General features: G+C 37.4%; 1 protein-coding gene across 2 annotated transcripts in view; it reads left to right on the top strand.

The window, feature by feature from the left end:
- The first annotated feature begins 231 nt into the window (after positions 1–231).
- The window catches only part of LOC126190994 (uncharacterized), a 130,436-nt gene continuing 106,824 nt past the window's right edge, over positions 232–23,843 (top strand). For both annotated transcript variants that reach the window (XM_049931671.1, XM_049931672.1), the window contains exon 1: positions 232–357. In XM_049931671.1, coding sequence (XP_049787628.1) covers positions 297–357 — 61 coding nt within the window. In that variant the 5' untranslated portion in view covers positions 232–296. The remainder of the gene's footprint in view (positions 358–23,843) is intronic.

Here is a 23,843-nt window from a genome sequence, read left to right as displayed (position 1 = left end):
AAAAGATGCAATAGTAATTCATAATGTGTTTGTGGATTCCACCACGAACGCAGAAAACTATGAGCTATTAGCGCACTGTTTTTCAGTCAGATTTACTACTTCAGAAATCATGGTGCAGCGAAGGCAAGAGCACTTCGGAATTCTATTTCGTATGTTGGCTACAATGACAACCGTGGGCTGCAATGCACACTTTTTTTTTAGTGATACGGGGAAGCTCAGCGCGCAGTTGAAATGTGTTGTGCAAACACGGAAAAGTTAGTTCCACCTGCAGCTTCGTGCAGTCACCTCGTGAAAAGATGACATATCCGTGCATTGTGAATGTGTTGACGGTGGTTTTTATTTTAGCATCAGTCTACGGTAAGTAAGATGTTTCCTCACAAATTCTGATGTTCACTGAACGGTTTGTTACATATGACAATTTTCATTGTGGCATACAGTATATTACGTTCTTCCTATTACATTCTCGTATGGTGCATGTGAAGAACAATAGCTCACGTGCTTCAGCGTGAACGACACCGGTGATTAATCAGGATGCAAACTTTTTATGGATAAAAAAAATCCTCATAAATTGTAGTTAGAAGCATGCATTACTAAAGCGGAGCGCGCGCACACGCACACACACGCACTTAAACAAATAAAATTATGCATCATATTGTACAAACTTAGCCTTATGTAAAGGTAGCAGATTTTGCTCTTCCTTTTAACAAGTATCTTTTACTATACGTGATCTAAAATTTTCGCTACCGGTACTGAATCGAAGCAGTGCCTAGTTAAAATACCCTTGGGGTTTTATTAAACATGAAGAAATAGCATTTGCTTTACGTGGAAATCTATTGTAAAATTGTGCAGCACAACTTATACCCGTAGTGGAAATTTTAAAATCTACATGTATACTTTGCAAACCACCGTGAGGTGCATGGCAGAGTACGTGCCATTGTACCAGTAATTAGGGCTTCTTGCTATTCCATTCACGTTTGGGGCGCGGAAGAATGATTGTTTCAGTGTCCCTGTGCGTGCAGTAATTATTCTAATCTTATCTTCACGATCCCTAGGTGAGCGATACATAGGGGTTGTAGTATATCCCTGGAGTAATCATTTAAAGCCGGTTCTTCAAACTTTGTTAATAGACCTTCTCGTGATAGTATACGTCTATCAAGAGTCTTCCAATTCAATTCCTTCAGTATCTCTGTGACTCTCTCCCACGGATTAAACTAACCTGTGACGATTCGTGCTGCCCTTCTCTTTATGCGTTCAATATCCGCTGTTAAGCCTATCTGGTACAAGTTCCACACACTTGAGCAGTGTTCTACCAATAAACCGAATTGTAAAACCTGCGTTACTGACGACTGAACCAATGTCTGGTGTCATTACTGAATGGACATGAAACTTTTAACTTTTTATTATTTTCAGTGACGTTCTCGTTTTCACTTCTGCCCTTAATTTTTTTCTCTCATATTTCCAATTTTCTAGTACATAGAGGTAATTACAGGGGAGTGAAGAAGAGGAGGAAGACTTTTGAAAGGCAGTTCTGCGAGGGTCTCTCTGTTGATCATGTTGCATCGTTACTACAGCCATTTTCTGAGCCATAATGATGGGCCTAGACAATTTATCATTGCCACCTAATATAATTTCATGCTGTGTAAATGAGAAAAACAAACAATTCAATCAATATGAAAACTTCTAGTAGGAGATAATAATAATAGCAAAAATAATAATAAATTCTGTATTGAGGACAATTAAAAATTGTCCTTGTAGTGTGAGATAATAATAATAATAAATTCTTTGTTTATTTAAATGTTTGTTTTATCAGAAATAATTTTGGAGCCAAATTATATTAAAAAATGCTTCCATTGTGGGTGCAGTTCAGATATAATTTGCCACTCTGGTTTTGGGTATGCCAATCCTGAAGTAAAACTTATGATTTTTTTGTGCATGTTTTTTATTGTAAATTGATTCCTCTTAAACCAGATCTTTAGTTACAGCTTTTTTTACGTGTAGTTGAGTAGTAGTAACAACTGATCACAATTATGAACCATTACACACACAAATAGGTACTTCGGTATGTGAATAATCAAGGATGGAGCCTTTAAAAATCAATTTCTTTCAGATTTTGTGCATTTGAAAACTATGTCCTTTTACTATAATTTAGCTGATGTTTTATTTGTGTTTCCAATTTGACAAATTAGTTCCTCTAATCGTATATATTTGAAGCTTCTGCAACAGGATTTCATGCTCTGAAATGTCCAATGATCTGCCTCTTTCTAAAAAGGGCTGTAAAGTGGAAGTAACTAATTACCATCCTATTTGCCTTCTTAAAAATTCAAGAAAAGCTTCTTCATAGAAGGTTAGTTAACCACCTCCACAACAGCAACACACTAAACAAAAACTGTTTTAGCTTCCATCATGATATATTCATTAACCAGCTAAAACTTAGAATTCATTAATGGAAGAATGTCTCCAACTGCAATCTTTTGTGATCTGTCTAAAGCCTTCAACCACGTCACCCACAAGATTCTTTTAAGAAGCTTATGGATAAGTGGGTCAACTGGACTGTGGTGTAAATTGTATCTGAATGATAGGAAACAGTAGGTTCCACAGGTCTCCATGCCTGGTCCCCTTTTGTTTCTCATCTTTATTAATGACTTTCAGATGTGCACCACTGTCTGCTGATGAGACAACCATTATTATTAACAAGATGGGCAACAGTGATCACGAGGAAACTGCAAATACTGTATTTTGCAAAGTTCTATAGACTCTCTCACAACCCAGACAAAATGCAATTCATTCATCTCACTGTGAGCAAAAAATTGCAGGAACAGGCTAACATTATAAGTAATGATTAAGATGTAATGATTGTGAAATCATTTAAATTTCTGGGTGTACATATTGGCAATAACCTTAAATGGAACAATAATATTCTTCATCTTTTCACCATTAAAAAAAAAAATTAGTTTTCACTCTTACACTGACTGTATTATTACTTCTATCTGTAATACTGGTGCTATCAAAACTGCATACTGTAGCTACTTCCACTAACTACTGCCTTATAGCATTACATTGTGGGGGAACCAGACTCAGGCAACAAATATTTTCACTACTCAACAGACAATAATTAGTCTGCTGCAGGGTTCACCCTACATGTGCATGTAGAAATCTGTAGAAAATTGGGACTTCTGATGATAATATATCAATATATGTACTCATTGATGTATTTTATTAGTAAGGCTCAAGTCTCTTTATTACTCAACCATCACAGTCACAATAAAAGGAGATGTCTTGAGCAAGGCCTACATAGTGAATTAAAGAACCTTGGAATGGTGCAGAAAGGAGTGCATTAACTCCTCAAATTATATTTACTGTCTGCGACCTATCTAAATTTTGACATCCTCATAAGTAGTTCATAGTAGAAAAATCCATTTATACTTAGATGAATATCTATACTAACAGTAATAATTTCTGTTATTGTTCATTTTGCAGCTCTGCACTAGGCTATCTACAGTAATACAATGCTCATGATTTGTGAGTATTGAACGTGAACAACTTTCTGCTAGCACACTTTTGACTGCAAACCCTCGCAATTATCCTGAGCATATAGGGAACTAATGATGGATATAGGTTTTATTAACCACACAATCATTGTGGAGAGACTGAATATCTAACATCCAAATACAACAATAATAAATGCAAAATATATCTGTTTGAAAAACCAGATAACAAATTGCTTGAAACCTTCCTAAAACAATATCTCAATTCCTTCTGAATTAACTGTGTAAGCATAGACCAGATGTGGCTTTAATTCAGAGAAATAGCTAGTATCAACAGCAACTGAGAGATTTATAGGAAATAAATTAATGAGAGACAGAACTGATCCCCTACGATTCAAAAACAGGTCAGGACACTGTTGCAAAAGCAAAGGAAAAGTCATGCCAAATTTAAAAGTACACAAAATGCCCCCTACTGGTGAAGCTTTATGGAAGCTTAAAATTTAGCACGGACTTCAGTGCGAGATGCTTTTAATAGCTTCTACAATGAAACTCTGTTTCAGAATCTGGCAGAAAATCCAAATAGATTCTGGTCGCATGTAAAGTGCACCACAGCAAAACACAGTCAATATTTTCACTGTGTAATAGCGACGGTAATGTTAGTAGTGACAGTGCCACTGAAGCTGTGTTACAAATTATGGTTTCACAAAATTCCTTCACCAAAAAAGAAGAAGAATCCTAGAATTTGAATCAATGACAGCTGCCAAAAAGAGTAACTTAGAAGAAGGTATCCTTGGTGTAGCAAAGCAACTCAGACCATTTAATAAAGACAAGTCTTCCATTCCAGATTGTACACCAATTAACCTCCTTTCAGAGCATTCTGATATAATAGCTCCATACTTAGCAATCATATACAATAGCTCACTAAACGAAATATCCATACCTAAAGACTGGAAAGTTGCATAGGTCTCACTACCACTCAAGAAAGGAAATTGGAGAACTCCCTGAATTTCAGACCCATATCAGTGATGTCCATTTGCAGTAGGATTTTGGAACATATTTTGTGTTTGAACATTATGAATGAGGCCTACCCCGAACACAAAAATGAGATCTATTGACACATAGTATGGCTTCAGAAAATATTGTGCAACACTGCTCGCTCTTTACTCTCATGAAGTAATGAGGGCAATCAACAAGGGATCTCAAATTAATTCCATATTTCTAGATTTCCAGAAAACTTATGATACTGTTCTTTTTAACTGTCATGTAAACTGTTTGTTTCTAGTAATTACTGGAAAGTCATTGAGTAAAACTGAAGTGATATCTGGCCTTCCCCAAGGTAGTACGTCCTGCTGTTCCTAATCTGTATAAATATACAAGACAATGTGTTGCAGTTCTCTCAGATTGTTTGCAAATGACTGTCATTTACTGTCTAATAAGGTGATAAAAAGATCAGAACCCATTGTAAAATGATTTACACATGGTGTATGTATGGTACGAAAAGTGGCAGTTGTGACCATAAATTATGAAAAGTGTGAGGTCATTTACATGAGTACTAAAAGGAATCCATTACATTTTGTTTACACGATAAATTGCACAATTCTAAAATTCAATACATCTTACTGTCTGGGGATTACAATGTCCAGTAACTTAAACTGGAGCCGTACATAGAAAATGCTGTGGGGAAGATGAACTAAAACTGTTTATTATTAGCAGAACGCTTAAAAGATGCAACAGATATACTGTAGAGACTGTCTACACTAAGCTGGTCCATGCTGTGCTAGAGTAGTGCCATGTGGTATGGCACCCTTACCAGATGGGATTGATGGAGGACACAAAAAATGGTCAGAGAAGAGCAGTTCATTTCACATTACCGCAAAATAGGGAAGAGTGTGTCACAGATATGATATATGAGTTGGAATAGCAGTCATTAAAAGAAAGGTGTCATTTGTTGAGACTAGATCTTTTCACAAAATTTCAGTGACCAACTTTCTGCTCCTAACGCGAGAACACTTTGTTGATACCGACCTTCGTGGGGAGAAATGATCATTGTAATAACATAAGAGCTCGTATGGAAAATTTTAAGTGTTTGTTTTGTCCTGCATGCTGTTAGAGAGTCAATCGGCAGAAAAATATTGTGAAAGTAGTTCGTTCAATGCTCTGCAAGGCGTGTAAGTATGAATTGGAGAGTAGTTGTGTAGCAGTAGATGTATATTATCTAATACAACAGAATCTAATGCTATTCATTCAAATCCATTAATTATCAGTTAAGTTGTTATACGCACGAATAGATCTTAATTTTTACAAAGTCTCTATTTCTTTTAAATACCTGTTGATATGTCTCATTTGTTCACGTTACATTCAAAATTTTAACAACTTTTGTTATCTCATTCTGTACTGTTGTTAACTTAATAGATCTTTAATTTGTAAATGTTATACTCCACGTACTTTGTAGTCTTTTAAAAAACCTCTGTAAAATGTATTTTATGACTTGTCCTACATTAAAGTGAATTGCTCCTTATTGAATGTACAGGACTTGAAATACATAAATGTATAAAAATAAATAAATGAATAAAGAGATAACCAGCCACAACTGATGTGAAAGAGCAAAAATAGAAATACAAAAATAAATAATTTCTGGTAGAAGTACCTAATAAGTGTAAAGGACAAAGCACTTACATCATCTTGAATGGGCTCTGTTCATAATTCTGATGACACCTGTTTGATTACCCTTAACTGCCCACATGTCTGTATGGACACAGTTGTTTAATCATTCTGTTCTCTCTTCGTTATCTGCTTAACAGTTATTTTATGCATTGACAATAACATATTCTTGAATTCTATAGTCAGTGCTTTAACAGTTCATTATTACCATTCCCAGTGTGTTTGCTGCAGCCTATATTGGAAGTAATGCTTTGACACCACAGTGGAGCATATCAGTGTGAAATAAGTATTGTTTTACAAAGAACATCTTAATTTTTCCAAGCAAAACTGTTTACAGTAACTCTAAATACGTTTATTGAAAGTTTCATTTTAGAGAAGTTGTTATCCATCGACTCACTTGTTGTTTATGAAGTTGGTATTTCAGTTGTGTCCATATTGAGATGCTAGGGAGTTAAAGGATCAGAAATTATTTAATTTCTTTTACTCTTTTATTTCATAACAGAGTCCTAAAAGAATCTTAGTTTATAACTAGGTTTGACTGTGCAGGATTTCTTAAGACATGCTGTTCGAGGAAGCAAGTGCTTTTTAGGCTGACGGAATTTATATAGCACATGCTGATCCAGCTGATTCAGGTGATGCATACAGCAGGGGAATAAACAAATGTAACCAGCTTTTCGTTCCTCAGCAACATCTGCCTTATTATTAATCAGTGATAAAATGTTTTGGGAGACATTCTTGCAGACAATTTATCAGGGGGGAACCAATATGATTTGGATTTAAAGCATTCTGTTTATCCACCACTTCTGGAAATCTTGTAAATGTTTCCTTTCATCAAGGAAAATCACCAAATGCAGATACAGCATATGAAGAACAATTTGGTGAGGCTACTGCCCCATTCATTCAGGTAATAGATGATTTAACACAGGAAGTAAAGCAATTACCATTCCATTTCTTCTTTGCCAACCTCTTTAGAGGATATGCTGTTTTGCCTCCTGAGAGTAGAAGGTTATAGAGGAACAGGTGCTTTTAGAGAAAACAGGGTTCCCAAACCTTGCCCCATTTTTTTCAAAGCAGGACCTAGTCAGAAATGAAAGAGGATTTTTGAATCTTCACTTTACGACGGTAATTGTGTTATTGTCATGAAATAGGTGGACAATTCAGTGGTTGCTGTAGCATTGATGTGTGCAGGAGTGAAACCTGTATCATTTGAAAAACAACACCCTGCAAAGGAGATAAAAACAGTTCAAGTACAACATCCTCAGATTATTGCACTTTTAATGAAAAATATAGGGCAATGGATAGCATGAATGAAAACATTGTCATATACAGAATAAATATGTGCACATAACTACTGGGAAACAAAGAAAGGAGCAGTTGCTAGGACTACTCTGCTTGAATTCAGGAGAGAAATTGTACAAGTATACCTACCCCAAAAAAGTATACCTAAACAGTAAAAGGAGCAGGCAGACTTGCTGCCAGTCCTATCTAATCATGTGTTCTATGTTATATAAGATACAATGGAATGAAACACATCAAGAAAACTGAGAAAAAGGAAAGGTGTGTCACTTTTGTACAGCAAACAGAAGTCATCAGCAGTTCACTCAAAATATGGGAAATGTGACTTAGAATTGTGTCTAGAGTGTTTTGAAGAATACCACAAATGTCAGCAAATCAAAGGTGGGGAATTAATTTATGTCTGTTATTATAAATTGGATTATAATTATTATTTTCTTCAAATTTGGCCTTATATGTCGTAAAATCTGATTTATAATAATATTAGTAGCTGAATTTCAGTGTCACAGAACAAATTTAAAATTTGCATCTAAGTGCCCAGTGTGTCTGTATGAACACAGAATGTTACAGATGCACTAAGGCAGGTAAAGGTCAAACAATAGACTGTTTGTGCATTAGTTTGATGTTAAGAAGTCAATAAACTGAAAATATACAAAAATATCCAATTAAAAAAAAAATGGGGTAGTTAAGGGTTAAGCACATTACTCCAGGAATCAATGTCGTGAATGATAATTTAACGAATATTACTGTAACAGAGTCTGTTGGTAATCAGAAGAGCAGTGGTTGTGGCAGGTGAAGTGGCCTTTCCTAGAATAATGCTACAACTGGCATACAGAGTGATAAAGAATCATTTTTCTGTCCAACAGTGTGGTGCAATGCAAGTTATGGTGATTTACAAAGACTGTGCTAATGTTCATTTCTATCTTTGGTTTCATGAGTTATTAATTTCTGTATTCCGTATAGTCTTAATGAATTTAGTCAAAAATAAACTCTGTGACCACATCTGTTCATTGTGTTGCTAGTGTTCTGAAAGGCATGCTGCAGAATTGTCAATATAGCCTTGTGAAACAGTCTATAGGTGCTCCTTGGTAGAGAGAGTGGACTCACCTGCTCACCCTCCACTTTACAGACTGACTATACACTGCTTTGTTAGCTTCTTTTTCAAATTTTCACAAATGGATGTGATCACATGAATATCAAATGTTGCAACGTTCAGGCTTCAACATAGTTCCATTATGTCAAATGCCTTAGAGAAATCACAAAAGATTTTCACTGGTGACATCTTATAACTGATGAACTCTAAAACTTGATTTGTGAATGAGAACGTGACCATTTATCTTGCAAAGCCTATGTGGGATTTAAAACTAATTTTATTGGGGATCATTTGATTATGAAGATGCCCTGTATCCATACTCATCTTGAGCTTTTCAAGCACTGTAGCAGTGTTCATTAGCAGTGAAGCTGAATAGTAATTTGAGATCTCTTCTTTACCACCTTTTTTGGAAAGTTGTTTAATGATTGATTATTTGGGCTTGTTGGGAATCATTCCTTGATCTAGTGACTGACTTAATATGTATGACACAGTTCTTGTCTTAGGGGGGAGGGGTAGTAGGAGGACAGAAATCTGGGAAGAAGAAAACCACTGAACATTAGGGATATGGCAGCAAGAGAGGGGAAGAAAACCATGTACACTTTGTGTGCATACTGGGGGGGGGAGTCATTCCAGATGTGGAAAGGGTCCTTCCGGATGCCATGAAGGGTACAGGGTGCACCCATCTGCAGGTGGCTGCTCATGTCGGCACCAATGATGTGTGTCACTATGGATCAGAGGAAATCCTCTCTGGCTTCCGGCGGCTATCTGATTTGGTGAAGGCTGCCAGTCTCGCTAGTGGGATGAAAGCAGAGCTCACCATCTGCAGCTCGTCGACAGGACTGACTGCGGACCTTTGGTACAGAGCTGAGTGGAGGGTCTGAATCAGAGACTGAGACGGTTCTGCGACCGTATGGGCTGCAGATTCCTTGACTTGCGCCATAGGGTGGTGGGGTTTCGGGTTCCACTGGATAGGTCAGTAGTCCACTACACGCAGCAAGCGGCTACACAGGTAGCAGGGGTTGTGTGGCGTGGACTGAGTGGTTTTTTAGGTTAAATGGCTTCGGGCAAGTACAGAAAGGGCAACAACCTCAAAGGGTGCGGGGCAAAGTCAGGAAATGCGGGGACCAAGCAGCAATCGGTATTGTAATTGTAAACTGTCGAAGCTGCATTGGTAAAGTACCGGAACTTCAAGTGCTGATAGAAAGCACCGAAGCTGAAATCGTTATAGGTACAGAAAGCTGGCTGAAGCCAGAGATAAATTCTGCCGAAATTTTTACAAAGGTACAGACGGTGTTTAGAAAGGATAGATTGCATGCGACCAATGGTGGCGTGTTTGTCGCTGTTAGTAGTAGTTTATCCTGTAGTGAAGTAGAAGTGGATAGTTCCTGTGAACTATTATGGGTGGAGGTTACACTCAACAACCGAGCTAGGTTAATAATTGGCTTCTTTTACCGACCTCCTGACTCAGCAGCATTAGTGGCAGAACAACTGAGAGAAAATTTGGAATACATTTCACATAAATTTTCTCAGCATGTTATAGTCTTAGGTGGAGATTTCAGTTTACCAGATATAGACTGCGACACTCAGATATTTAGGACGGGTGGTTGGGACAGAGCATCGAGTGACATTATACTGAGTGCACTATCCGAAAATTACCTAGAGCAATTAAACAGAGAACTGACTCGTGGAGATAACATCTTGGACCTACAGAACTGATAACAAACAGACTCGAACTTTTCGACTCTGTAAGTGCAGAACAGGGAATCAGTGATCATAAGGCCGTTGCAGCATCTCTGAATATGGAAGTTAACAGGAATATAAAAAAAGGGAGGAAGGTTTATCTGTTTAGCAAGAGTAATAGAAGGCAGATTTCAGACTACGTAACAGATCAAAACGAAAATTTCTGTTCCGCCCCTGACAATGTTGAGTGTTTATGGAAAAAGTTCAAGGCAATCGTAAAATGCGTTTTAGACAGGTACGTGCCGAGTAAAACTGTGAGGGACGGGAAAAACCCACCGTGGTACAACAACAAAGTTAGGAAACTACTGCGAAAGCAAAGAGAGCTTCACTGCAAGGTTAAACGCAGCCAAAACCTCTCAGACAAACAGAAGCTAAACGATGTCAAAGTTAGCGTAAGGAGGGCTGTGCGTGAAGCGTTCAGTGAATTCGAAAGTAAAATTCTATGTACCAACTTGACAGAAAATCCTAGGAAGTTCGGGTCTTACGTTAAATCAGTAAGTGGCTCGAAACTGCATATCCAGACACTCCGGGATGATGATGGCATTGAAACAGAGGATGACACGTCAACAGAGGAAAGTCCACTGGACCTGATGGGATACCAATTCGATTCTACACAGAGTATGCGAAAGAACTTGCCCCCCTTCTAACAGCCATGTACCGCACGTCTCTAGAGGAGCGGAAGGTTCCAAATGATTGGAAAAGAGAACAGGTAGTCCCAGTCTTCAAGAAGGGTCATCGAGCACATGCGCAAAACTATAGACCTATATCTCTGACATCGATCTGTTGTAGAATTTTGGAACATGTTTTTTGCACGAGTATCATGTCGTTTTTGGAAACCCAGAATCTACTCTGTAGGAATCATCATGGATTCCGGAAACAGCGGTCGTGTGAGACCCAACTCGCTTTATTTGTTCATGAGACCCAGAAAATATTAGATACAGGCTCCCAGGTAGATGCTATTTTCCTTGACTCCCGGAAGGCGTTTGATACAGTTCCGCACTGTCGCCTGATAAACAAAGTAAGAGCCTACGGAATATCAGACCAGCTGTGTGGCTGGATTGAAGAATTTTTAGCAAACAGAACACAGCATGTTGTTATCAATGGAGAGATGTCTACAGACGTTAAAGTAACCTCTGGCGTGCCACAGGGGAGTGTTATGGGACCATCACTTTTCACAATATATATAAATGACCTAGTAGATAGTGTGTCACATCCACTCAACACATACTTTTATTCATGTTGTGACTTAGCGGATGATGTTTTTCTGCTTTTCTGTCTGTGGTATAAATCTTAAATGTGGTGCATGCTGAAACTTCAAATCTTTTAGCTACCTTGATTATGGTACCACCCACCGTATGAACATCAAAAATTCGCTCAAGTTTTAAATCACTTAGCTCCACTGTAATGCACCCACAACTGTACAGAACAGTGTTCTGACCATGACTGACACTTGCAATATATTGAAGACATTGCACTGGTGCCGTTTGTGGTCAAATATAACAACTTGTAGCTTTGGCTAGCAGCATGCATTTCTCGTGGTGTTTCTACATTTTCGTCCAAACCTCAGTACATTTACAGCAGTGTTTCAGAATGCATACATTATGTGTTTCATGTCTCTGATTATTTGTTCTAGTTTTTTTGAAAATGTACAAATCTAGTTGATGATATTGTTGTGTATTGTTGTTTGCAGAAGATTAATGGTATCAACAACAGATCCCTTACAACTAATCCAATCAGCTGCTGTGAAGAAGTTGTTATTGAAAATATTGCCAACAGTTGCCCTTCATTTATCATTCTGGAATTATAACACACTTGTTTCATCTTTCCCCCATTTTATTAGCTTCCAAACTGTTTATTTTATTCTTCAAGCTGCGAGAGAGCTATAGTTGCCAAATATGTGAAGACCTCTTGCCAATTGTACCATACTTGTTATACCAATGGTTACACATAAAATGAGGTGTGATAATTTCGTGCATGATATACCAAAATAACATACAGAAGAAACATAATTCAACTGCAGAGGGCCCGTAGTTTAAATTTAATGAAAAACACTGTACTTCAATTTTGTTTCTTTGTTCAGTATAATAAATTAGTAGTAGAGTTCTTATCCATGAAGGAGTAAATATTCAGTTTAAATATTTTGTATACTTAAACAGGACTTGTTTAAAGAAAGGAGCATTCAGGTAAGTGCAAACAGGTGCTTTCGTGAGAGAATTGATATGAAAGTACAACATGTAAAACCAAAGATTTTTTTATGGCGTAATTTTGCTGTGTAAATATTTTGGATGACAATGATGTTAGAAATCCAGAAAAAGAGATTAATTTCTTAGGAATAACAGTTTCATCCCTAATGTGTTTTTCATATTAGTGGCTAAAAATAAAAATCGGTATCAGACGATTCACACAACTACACTTAAAATATAAAAATATTTTCATTGTATACTTCTTGTCTAGGGAGTATGGTTCTGTTTTATAGTACAAAGATTTACAGCCAACTGTCAGCAAAATGGTCAATAAACTGGGAAATGTAGAAATTCAAAATAAAAGTTAGTAGTAATTGATTCCCTACTCAGTCTGGCAGTGTCCCACCCCCTTCTTCGTCTTTGTATTTCCTCACCCTTACAGCAGGTATATCCCTCTCATCTTAGGGTCTGAGTGACCTGCACGTGTTTTAACCACCCCCAATGTATCCCTCTCTCCTCCTCAAGGAAGCAACTATTAGTTCTGAAAGCTGGGATAGTGTGTGTACTTCTAAACATGTCTGTTGGCAGTACTGAAATTTTGTCTTCTGAAGGTAAGTAATGTCCAAGAGTTGTCTCATAATTTCATAGTAACTCTCAATAATCATTCCTACTGGCTATCATTCAGTTACCTGTATTAAGGTATTGGCTCTTAGTTGTAGATTTACCCTGTAACACTTGTCATTATTTCTGTGCTGATAATAGCAGAACAACAGGTACTTTATAAAATTGGTAAACTAGTAGTTTTATCAAAATACCAGGCTTGTGCTAATCATGTACACAATACATTTTCAGCATAAATAGAGTATAAAATGTGAGAAAAGACTGTTTTCAAGTTGTAGAATTTTGGAACATGTATTGTGTTCGAGTATAATGACTTTTCTGGAGACTAGAAATCTAATCTGTAGGAATCAGCATGGGTTTCGAAAAAGACGGTCATGTGAAACCCAGCTCGCGCTATTCGTCCACGAGACTCAGAGGGCCATAGACACGGGTTCACAGGTAGATGCCGTGTTTCTTGACTTCCGCAAGGCGTTCGATACAGTTCCCCACAGTCGTTTAATGAACAAAGTAAGAGCATATGGACTATCAGACCAATTGTGTGATTGGATTGAGGAGTTCCTAGATAACAGGACGCAGCATGTCATTCTCAATGGAGAGAAGTCTTCTGAAGTAAGAGTGATTTCAGGTGTGCCACAGGGGAGTGTCATAGGACCGTTGCTATTCACAATATACATAAATGACCTGGTGGATGACATAGGAAGTTCACTGAGGCTTTTTGCAGATGATGCTGTGGTGTATCGAGAGGTTGTAACAATGGAAAATTTTACTGAAATGCAGGAGGATCTGCAGCGAATTGACGCATGGTGCAGGGAATGGCAATTGAATCTCAATGTAGACAAGTGTAATGTGCTGCGAATACACAGAAAGATAGATCCTTTATCATTTAGCTACAAAATAGCAGGTCAGCAACTGGAAGCAGTTAATACCATAAATTATCTGGGAGTACGCATTAGGAGTGATTTAAAATGGAATGATCATATAATGTTGATCATCGGTAAAGCAGATGCCAGACTGAGATTCATTGGAAGAATCCTAAGGAAATGCAATCCGAAAACAAAGGAAGTAGGTTACATTATGCTTGTTCGCCCACTGCTTGAATACTGCTCAGCAGTGTGGGATCCGTATCAGATAGGGTTGATAGAAGATATAGAGAAGATCCAACGGAGAGCAGCGCGCTTTGTTACAGGATCATTTAGTAATTGCGAAAGCGTTACGGAGATGATAGATAAACTCCAGTGGAAGACTCTGCAGGAGAGACGCTCAGTAGCTCGGTACGGGCTTTTGTTAAAGTTTCGAGAACATACCTTCACCGAAGAGTCAAGCAGTATATTGCTCCCTCCTACGTATATCTCGCGGAGAGACCATGAGGATAAAATCAGAGAGATTAGAGCCCACACAGAGGCATACCGACAATCCTTCTTTCCATGAACGATACGAGACTGGAATAGAAGGGAGAACCGATAGAGGTACTCAAGGTACCCTCCGCCACACACCGTCAGGTGGCTTGTGGAGTATGGATGTAGATGTAGATGTAGATGTAGATACACTGTAAATGCACATTGTCAAAGGTAACATCAGGCAGACAACTATCAAAGAAAAGACCATATATTGATTAATCAAAGAACACTTTCAGGTTATCTATAATTTTAAATTTATATTGTTAAAAAACACAATAAATATTAAAACTGAAGCTAATATGGACTACTAAATTTTACAAAAATCTATAAGTAAGTAATAAATTAACCTTAAAGAGTGAAAAAATATTATTTCTAGTTTTGCCTAACATCTTTTATATTTTTGAAAAGTTTGATGTAATTTGTTTAGTTAATTTCTTCACTGACAGCTTTGCTTGTAGTGGTTCCTCCTGCTTTTATTTATTTCTTCGTTTGTTGTCCTCGGTGTCGACGTACTGCGTTGCTACACTTGCTGAAAAATGGGTTGTGGATTCTGACACTGACTACTGTAATTAATGTAGCCAATGGGTGTACAGTTACATTTGACAGTACTTTAATTTCACTTTTCACAACCCCCTAATAATACAGTGCATTATTGTTTAACTTTCGATAAGCCTTATTAATAGTGTGCATGCAAACCTCAACATTGTTGTTGTTGTTGTTGTGGTGGTCTTCAGTCCTGAGACTGGTTTGATGCAGCTCTCCAAGCTACTCTATCCTGTGCAAGCTTCTTCATCTCCCAGTACCTACTGCAACCTACATCCTTCTGAATCTGCTTAGTGTATTCATCTCTTGGTCTCCCCCTACGATTTTTACCCTCCACGCTGCCCTCCAATATTAAATTGGTGATCCCTTGATGCCTCAGAACATGTCCTACCAACCGATCCCTTCTTCTAGTCAAGTTGTGCCACAAACTTCTCTTCTCCCCAATCCTATTCAATACTTCCTCATTAGTTATGTGATCTACCCATCTAATCTTCAGCATTCTTCTGTAGCACCACATTTCGAAAGCTTCTATTCTCTTCTTGTCCAAACTATTTACCGTCCATGTTTCACTTCCATACATGGCTACACTCCATACAAATACTTTCAGAAATGACTTCCTGACACTTAAATCTATACTAGATGTTAACAAATTTCTCTTCTTCAGAAACGCTTTCCTTGCCATTGCCAGTCTACATTTTATATCCTCTCTACTTCGACCATCATCAGTTATTTTGCTCCCCAAATAGCAAAACTCCTTTACTACTTTAAGTGTCTCATTTCCTAATCTAATACCCTCAGCATCACCCGACTTAATTCGACTACATTCCATTATCCGCGTTTTGCTTTTGTTGATGTTCATCTTATATCCTCCCTTCAAGACACCATCCATTCCGTTCAACTGCTCTTCCAAGTCCTTTGCTGTCTCTGACAGAATTACAATGTCATCGGCGAACCTCAAAGTTCTTATTTCTTCTCCGTGGATTTTAAAACCTACTCCAAATTTTTCTTTTGTTTCCTTTACTGCTTGCTCAATATACAGATTGAATAACATTGGGGAGAGGCTACAACCCTGTCTTACTCCCTTCCCAACCACTGCTTCCCTTTCATGTCCCTCGACTCTTATAACTGCCATCTGGTTTCTGTACAAATTGTAAATAGCCTTTCGCTCCCTGTATTTTACCCCTGTCACCTTTAGAATTTGAAAGAGAGTATTCCAGTCACATTGTCAAAAGCTTTCTCTAAGTCTACAAATGCTAGAAACGTAGGTTTTCCTTAATCTTTCTTCTAAGAAAGACATATATATATATATGCTACAATATTTTACTATTGAACATCTATGAGCAGTAAACACCTAACCACAAAGTTCACAGTTCTTGAAGAATAGAAAGGTTCGTATGGAGCAGACACTATCGTTATTGTTACACACAGCCTACTTGTTTAACACTTATTCCACAGTTAAGTTGAAGCATTGTTGTCATTCTAACCAACACAGGTTCCTCGTCTGAAACTCGGCCATGGACTGACTGTCTCGTGACCAAAAACTGGGCCCTCATATATCCTCACAATAATAGGTACTGAAATTACACATTGTTTGAAGTTAAATTTACAGAAATTACAATTAAATCTTAACTCATCAAATTATCTGAATATATCAAAAAATTGGTTCTTTTTAACAGTTTCTTCTACTACAGGGGTTAAGCCGAATTATTTGTTTGAATCATGAAATTAACAAATGTAATTTTGCAAACAATACTTTTGACAAAACTGTTAATTACTTTGGAATTAATTCAGGGCTGGTTTGGCTAACATGTTTTCCAATAGAGCCAAATAGATACTTTAAGATTACTAGTATTTTGTCTTCCAAATGTTTATAATTAGTACAGAATTTATATGTGTTTATATGTCAACAATAGAATTTAAGTTACGAAACAATTACTGATTTTGCCCTATAATAAAAGATACTAACTAGACGTAGTCAAAATAAATTATCAAATCAATTATATACATAAATCTAAGCACAAAATTAGATCTGGTGTTATAGTCTTTAAAACTGAGGGCCAACCTTTCTCTTTTGTGAAAATACAGATTGTATTCACATATGTTACCGGTACTTAATTCAGAAATGAAAACCAATCTGTCTGTAATTAGACTAACAGTGTTACATAATAGTGTTACCTATCTATTTTACACCATATTTTTTCATAATTACATACTAACTTAATTTCATGCATTAATCTGTCTTACGAGGCCTCTGCCCTGCAATGGTTTGATGATAGCATGCTAACTTGTGCTTCATTAAACCACAAATCGCATGGTCTGCAGCACGCAAGGGTGCAATTAAGTGCAGCAATGAGTACAGGGCAGCCATGAGGGCAGGCATTGTTGACAGTAGTGAATTTTTTGGAGTAAATCAATTAAGACTTAGACTCAGCGATTACATATTGTTGTTTTGATATTTACCTGCCATGAATAGGTAGCTTGCTCGTACTAAAATTTCATACTTTATCATTTTTAGATGTATTCCATTTTTATTTTATTTACTTAGTAGTGTAGTGATCCCCTGGAGGCGATAACACTTCTGTCAGAATATTACTGTGATTCTTCAGTTTCTACTGGCTTATTTGTTGACCCAAGAGACCACTGGTGTACTGCTGATTCATAGTGTCCAGCGGGCACAATATTTTGGTGATCAGACGTGTCGCCATCATCACGTGCACTGATGAACTGAGCTCCTGAGGCTGGGCAGCCACCTTATATCCCCTTCCCCACGGGCCATTCCCTCAGTGGTCCGCGCCCCTGTACTCACGTCGGCAGTTGTAGAGATGCAGGGGTCGGTATCTGTGGCAGCATCGGTGTAGCTGCTATGTCCTCCCAGCTTGCCAGATCGTTTTCGTTGCTGAGTGTCTCCTTAATTATACTCAGTGCTGATTCCCGTGCCTTGCTATGATTATAACCACAGTCTCGGTTGATGAGTTTGTCCCTGGTGCGAATTTCGATGGCCTCTCTGACAATGCTGTCCCAGTATTTCGAAGTCTGGGCCAAGATCTTGGTACACTCATAATCGATCTCGTGCCTTTCAGAAAAACAGTGCTCTGCAAACGCCGACTTGTTACGATATTTCAGTCGTGTGTGCCTTTGATGTTCCCGGCAACGGTCTTCGATGGTGCACTCTGTCTGTCCAATATAAGTCTTACCACACTGACAGGCCTTCCACATTTCCCAATAACACTCTTGTTTTACTGGGTGGGCAAAAGACAATTTTAACTCTGTGTTTCTTTAATATGCATCCAATTTTCCCTGACAGTGCACCAGTGTATGGAATAAATGCGGTGGCTACTTCCTCCTCTGAGACGTCTTCTGTCTGCAAAGGTTGTACTGCAGTGGTGGGGTGGAGAGTTCGTCTAATCTGCCATTCTGAGTACCCGTTCTTTTGGAATACAGTTCTGAGGTGTTCCAGCTCCTGGGGCAGACTCTCTCCGTCTGAGATGATGTGCACCCTGTGTACCAGTGTTTTTAGAACTCCATTTCTTGTATCAGCATTCTTAGAACCCCATTTCTCTGAGAAGGGTGGTGTCAGCTGTCTGTATGGAAATACAGATCAGTGTGTGTTTTCTTCCTGTAAACACAGTGATCCAACGAGTCATCAGCTCTTCTCTTGACCATGATGTCCAGGAAAGGTAATCTTCCTTCTGCTTTGGTCTCCATTGTGAATTGGAAGTTGGGATGTATGGAGTTCAGATGTGTAAGGATGTCCAGGAGCTTGTCTCTACCATGTCAGCTTCGGTTATTCTTCTGCCACTCAGGAAATCCTTGAGTGTACAGAATATATGCATTCATTGCTGCAATATCTATCATTTCCATGAAGATTCTTAGTGGCCACCACCTCGTTCCTCTAACACAACTGTATTCTCTTGTCATTTTGTCCCCATTATCTACAGCACCTTTGGTTTTGTTGTAGTGCAGTATGATTCGGGTTTGTGTTCACTTTCTTCACCACTCACTTGTCTCTCATTATGCTGAGTAGAGAGTAGTATTACTGCCTTCCCCTTCTTTGGAACATAGGAAACTAGGGTCAAGTCATTTGTGAAACCAAACGTTGAAGAGTGAACTTCTCTCTTTCTGTTTGGCAAGAATTCCTTTGGAATCTCTTTCTTATTGGAACGCAAGGTACCAACCAATGTCACGTTTCGTTTTACTAGTTCAGTAGCCAGTGGAAAACTGGTGAAAAAATTATCAGTTGTTACACCATGACCGTTATTCAGAAATGTTTCCATTAGATCCAAAACAACTCTCTGTTCTTGATTCACTTCCTGAGTATTGCCCACTATTCCTGCACAAATTTGGATCTGTAATAACTAAGATGTCTTCAAATCAGCACAAACTCGAATTTTAATGCCATACTTGCTAGGTTTGCTCTTCATATAAAACCTAAAAGGGCAGTTTCCTCAGTACATTGCTAATTGTTCATCAATTGTCACGTATTCATAAGTATAGAAGTTCTTGCAAAAGTTAGATGGAAATTTGTCTGACACTACTCTGATGGCTTGTAGCTTGTCCTTGGTTTCTTCAATTCTCTGTTTTCTTGTGTCTCTGTTGTCAAATCGCAAGAATTCCAGTATAGACAAAAATCAGTTTCTTGACATGGCAGCAGAAAAGAATGGTTGCCGAAAGGCAACATTACCTCCCCACAGATCGGAGGCACATGTGCGATGTCCTTGAGTTTGACCAGCTCGTATTAGAATTGCTAATACAACGTACACTTCAGTTGCATATTTCTCTCTCCATGTCATTTTGTTCCAAGAATGTGCTGCATTCCACAAAGAAATTACTTGTTTGGCTTCCCTGTTCGTTTCTTCTACAATGATGCTCACGCTTTCCAGTGAGATAAATAATAAAAATGGATCTGTTATTGTTTTGAGTGTTTTTCCATCATTCGCTGGGCCAGGGATTACATTCAAAATGTTGTGACGTGGACACCGCCCACCTTTTGGTGGTTTACTAGAAAATTGTAGTCCACTTCTAGAAACAAACAAATCTCCAGTGTCTTCTTCTACTTGTTCACATGAATGTTTAGTGTCTTTTGTATTTCATCATCAGCTTCATCTGATGCTATGATATGGTCTTTGTCAAGAGGTTCCATATATTCATTCAGTTCATGATCAATGTCCCATTCATTTTCATCATCACTGACATCAGAATTGATCTCTTCGCTAGAAAGTCCTTTGGACAGCCTTACATGCAGATGAAATACTGACTTGTGTAATGTTAGCTCAGCAGTGAATGTCAAATTCAGCTCGACAATAGTAACCAGCAACAATAACAGACATTGGATCTATGGCAAAACTCAACAAAGAAGATGAATGACAAATATATTTCCCAAAATCTTCTCTTTCTACAAATAAGAAAATAAGACGTTTCATACCAAGCCGGGTAGTCTCACAATCCCACCAATAAATGACTTGAATAACAATGATAAAATCAAATAAATTAGACAGCTGTGAGTGTGAATTCAATGTAAATCATTTTAGCACAAAGTCATGAAACCACAGACATGTGGCCCTTCAGAGAACATTATTATCGGGAAAAAATCAACCTGGGGTAATCAGAATACCCCACTTGGTAATGCGAGGGTTAACAATATTCTGATTTTAATTAAACAAACGCCATTTATTACAGATGGGACACATGCTGTACAGAACTTGAACTAAAACAGCACCTGAAATAAAAGTGCTCAACTCTTGGAAAAGTTAGTCTTTTTACACAAATTTCAAGAAATATGATCTTTTAAACAGTTAATTCCAAATAATTACCCACCTCCCCCTAGAATATCATATACCTTGAGCATGAGATTCTGCCAGAAACTGCATGTACCAGAGCAAGAGGATATGTTTAAAAGAAATTGACACCTGGCCAAATAGTTCTATGTGGATATAACTGGGTACAAACCTTCCTACAAAGTGTTGTTATTTGTGTTGTCGTGGAAATGAAACAAAACTGCTGTGAATGATGTTTAATTTACAATGATTTTTGCTAATGAAGAAATACAGTAAGTAAAAAATTGCAAAATGGTAAGAAACATGATGATAAGTTATTCTCTTACAAATTACTTTAACTCAGTTGAATAGGAAATAACTACCTTCTGTGAGACAACATTATTAAATTAGTTATGCAAAATATATTAAATGATTTGGACACAACAGGATCATGATACATACATAAGAGATGTGAAAGCAGTATAACATATAGCCTTTCTGTTTGTAAAGAAAATACATGGCAAAATTTCTATTTCTTATGAGGAATTATTTTCTCACAGAAAATACTAGGCTTTAATAAGAATGATTATTAATTCAGTTATGAAGACATATTTCATAAATTATTTTGTTTTCTAGGTGAACTGGCATTATCTGATATGATTATCAATTCGTTCAGGTTCATCTTGGTTGCCCATTTCTTTCTTTTGTGTCTCTGTTATCATTCACTCTGGTCCAGTCCCAGTTCTTGCCTTTGTCATTCAGTTTCATGTTGAACCATAGTACTGGATGCAGTTCACAGTCGGTATTTTCTGTGAGAATAAATCTAATATAATCAGGGCAAAAATAATGTATATAGCAAGTCAAACAGCTGTATTTTAATATATTATTAGCCATCATGTACAGGTATTGAAGCAGAAGCATATTGTTCATTTTAAATGCGTAATTACTCAAAAGATTTTGTTATAAGAGCATGTAGTACTGTAGACGCATGGGTTCCAGATAAAAATACATGTGAACTAGAGTTAACTACAATGGCACACATCAACATTAAAATGAAAACATTCCTGTAAATTTTTTACGTCACTACAGAATTCATGTGGATGTAAACTCCACAGTCACACTCATGGAACTAGTAGAAATTCTTTGGTTACTACATAAACAAGATTGATTCTTAAAATTAAACAACTTAGTGCTACTATGTACAAACTGAGACAGGCGGACTTTTTAAATGGGCAGTGATAACAGTAATGCTTTCATTTTCTACCTTTTAAACAGTGTTCCCCACAATTTTTACAGTAGTACCTTCAGACAACAGAAAATCCAGGTTGGAATATCAACGATTTTGAAAAGGATATGTTGCTACTCACTGTAACGATCACACGTTGAGATGCGGACAGGAACAAAGCCAAAAGCGGCCGGAGATGGTGGTCGTGTGTGTGTGTGTGTGTGTGTGTGTGTGTGTGTGTGGTTTTTTTCTCCTCTCTTTTCTGAAGAAGGCTTTGGCCAAAAGCTAAGAAAGTTGTTGCTATTATTCACTTGCCTTTCCTGGCAATCAAGTTCACTAAGTACCTCAAACACAACTAATTCTCCACCATGCAGAAATTTATTTTCTCAACATTTCTGTGTGATCTGATGAATATACTTTAAATTTAGTGATAGCAGAGCACTAATAATAACTTACTTATTCTACTTATTCCAGTACATCATTATTTCTGACAAATATGCCATAATTCATCATTATCATCATCATCATCCTTATGTGCTCTCATTTGCACAAAACTTAGTCTGCTTGATTTCTCATGTGCACTAATTAATTTAAAGTCAAAGTGAAATAGTAAGTACCAGGTATTTCCTGTATGTATGAAACTCATCATAGCTGATAACATTTCTGATATATCATATGAATAACAAAAGCACTGATTTCACACTTAAATACCTGACTATAGATAAATTTAAATCTGACCTCACAGTTTATCTTTACATTTTACATAACTGTTACGACTTTGTTAATTATGACAAAACAAATTCTTTGAGAATCATAGTATGAAAATGTATTTGTTGTAGTTATCACACATCAAACTTCTTCCAGTAGTTTGAAAATGTAATATACCATGGCTTTCGCTTGTTGGATCTCCTACAAGCAGTCTCCAAAATGATGAATTCAGTTTTCCTTTTCTTAAAAAAAATGATTTTAACCAAATGAACTTGGTTCATTATAGACTGGACACACTCTGTACAGAACAGAGATAAGATATCTGTGTGGTGTGAAAAGTGGCAACTGACCCTGAATAAAGAAAAGTGTGAAGTTATTCACATGAGTACTAAAAGAAATCTGCTAAATTTCGATTACGCTATAAGTCGCATAAATCTGAAAGCTCTAAATTCAACTAGATACTTAGAGATTACAATTACAAATAATCTAAATTGGAATGGTCACATAGAAAATGTTGCGGGTAGAGCAGACCAAAGACTGTGATTCATTGGCAGAACAGTTACAAGGTGCAACATGTCTACTAAAAAGAGACTGCTTACACCACACTTGTCTGGCCTATTCTGGAGTATTGCTGTGCAGTGTGGGATCCACATCAGTCGGGACTGACACATGACATTGAAAAAGTACAAAGAAGGGCAGCTCGTTCTGTATTATCGTGAAATAGGGGAAATAGTGCCACAGACGTGATATATGAATTTGAGTGGCAATCATTAAAACAAAGGTGTTTTTCATCATGACAGGATCTTCTCATGAAATTTCAATCACCAGTTTTCTCCTCCGATTGCATAAACATTCTGTTGGCACCCACCTACATAGGAAGAAATGATCATCATGATAAAATAAGAGAAATCAGGGCTCTCACAGAAAAATTTAAGTGCTCTTGTTTCTCCTGCACGCTGTTAGAGAGTGGAACGTTATAGGGACAGCTTGAAGGTGGTTAATTGAACCCTCTGTCAGTGACTTTATTGTGAATAACAGAGTAATCACATAGATGTATATGTAGATGTGAATATAAACTTAAACAATAACTGAAATAAAGCTACTCAACTCAGCAATTAACACATGACAGGTAGTGCCACAT

The sequence above is a fragment of the Schistocerca cancellata genome, chromosome 6, assembly GCF_023864275.1.
Source record: "Schistocerca cancellata isolate TAMUIC-IGC-003103 chromosome 6, iqSchCanc2.1, whole genome shotgun sequence".
Taxonomy (NCBI): Eukaryota; Metazoa; Arthropoda; class Insecta; order Orthoptera; family Acrididae; genus Schistocerca; species Schistocerca cancellata.
The sequence above is the reverse complement of the archived record's forward strand: the minus strand, read 5'-3'. Positions and strand labels throughout refer to the sequence as shown.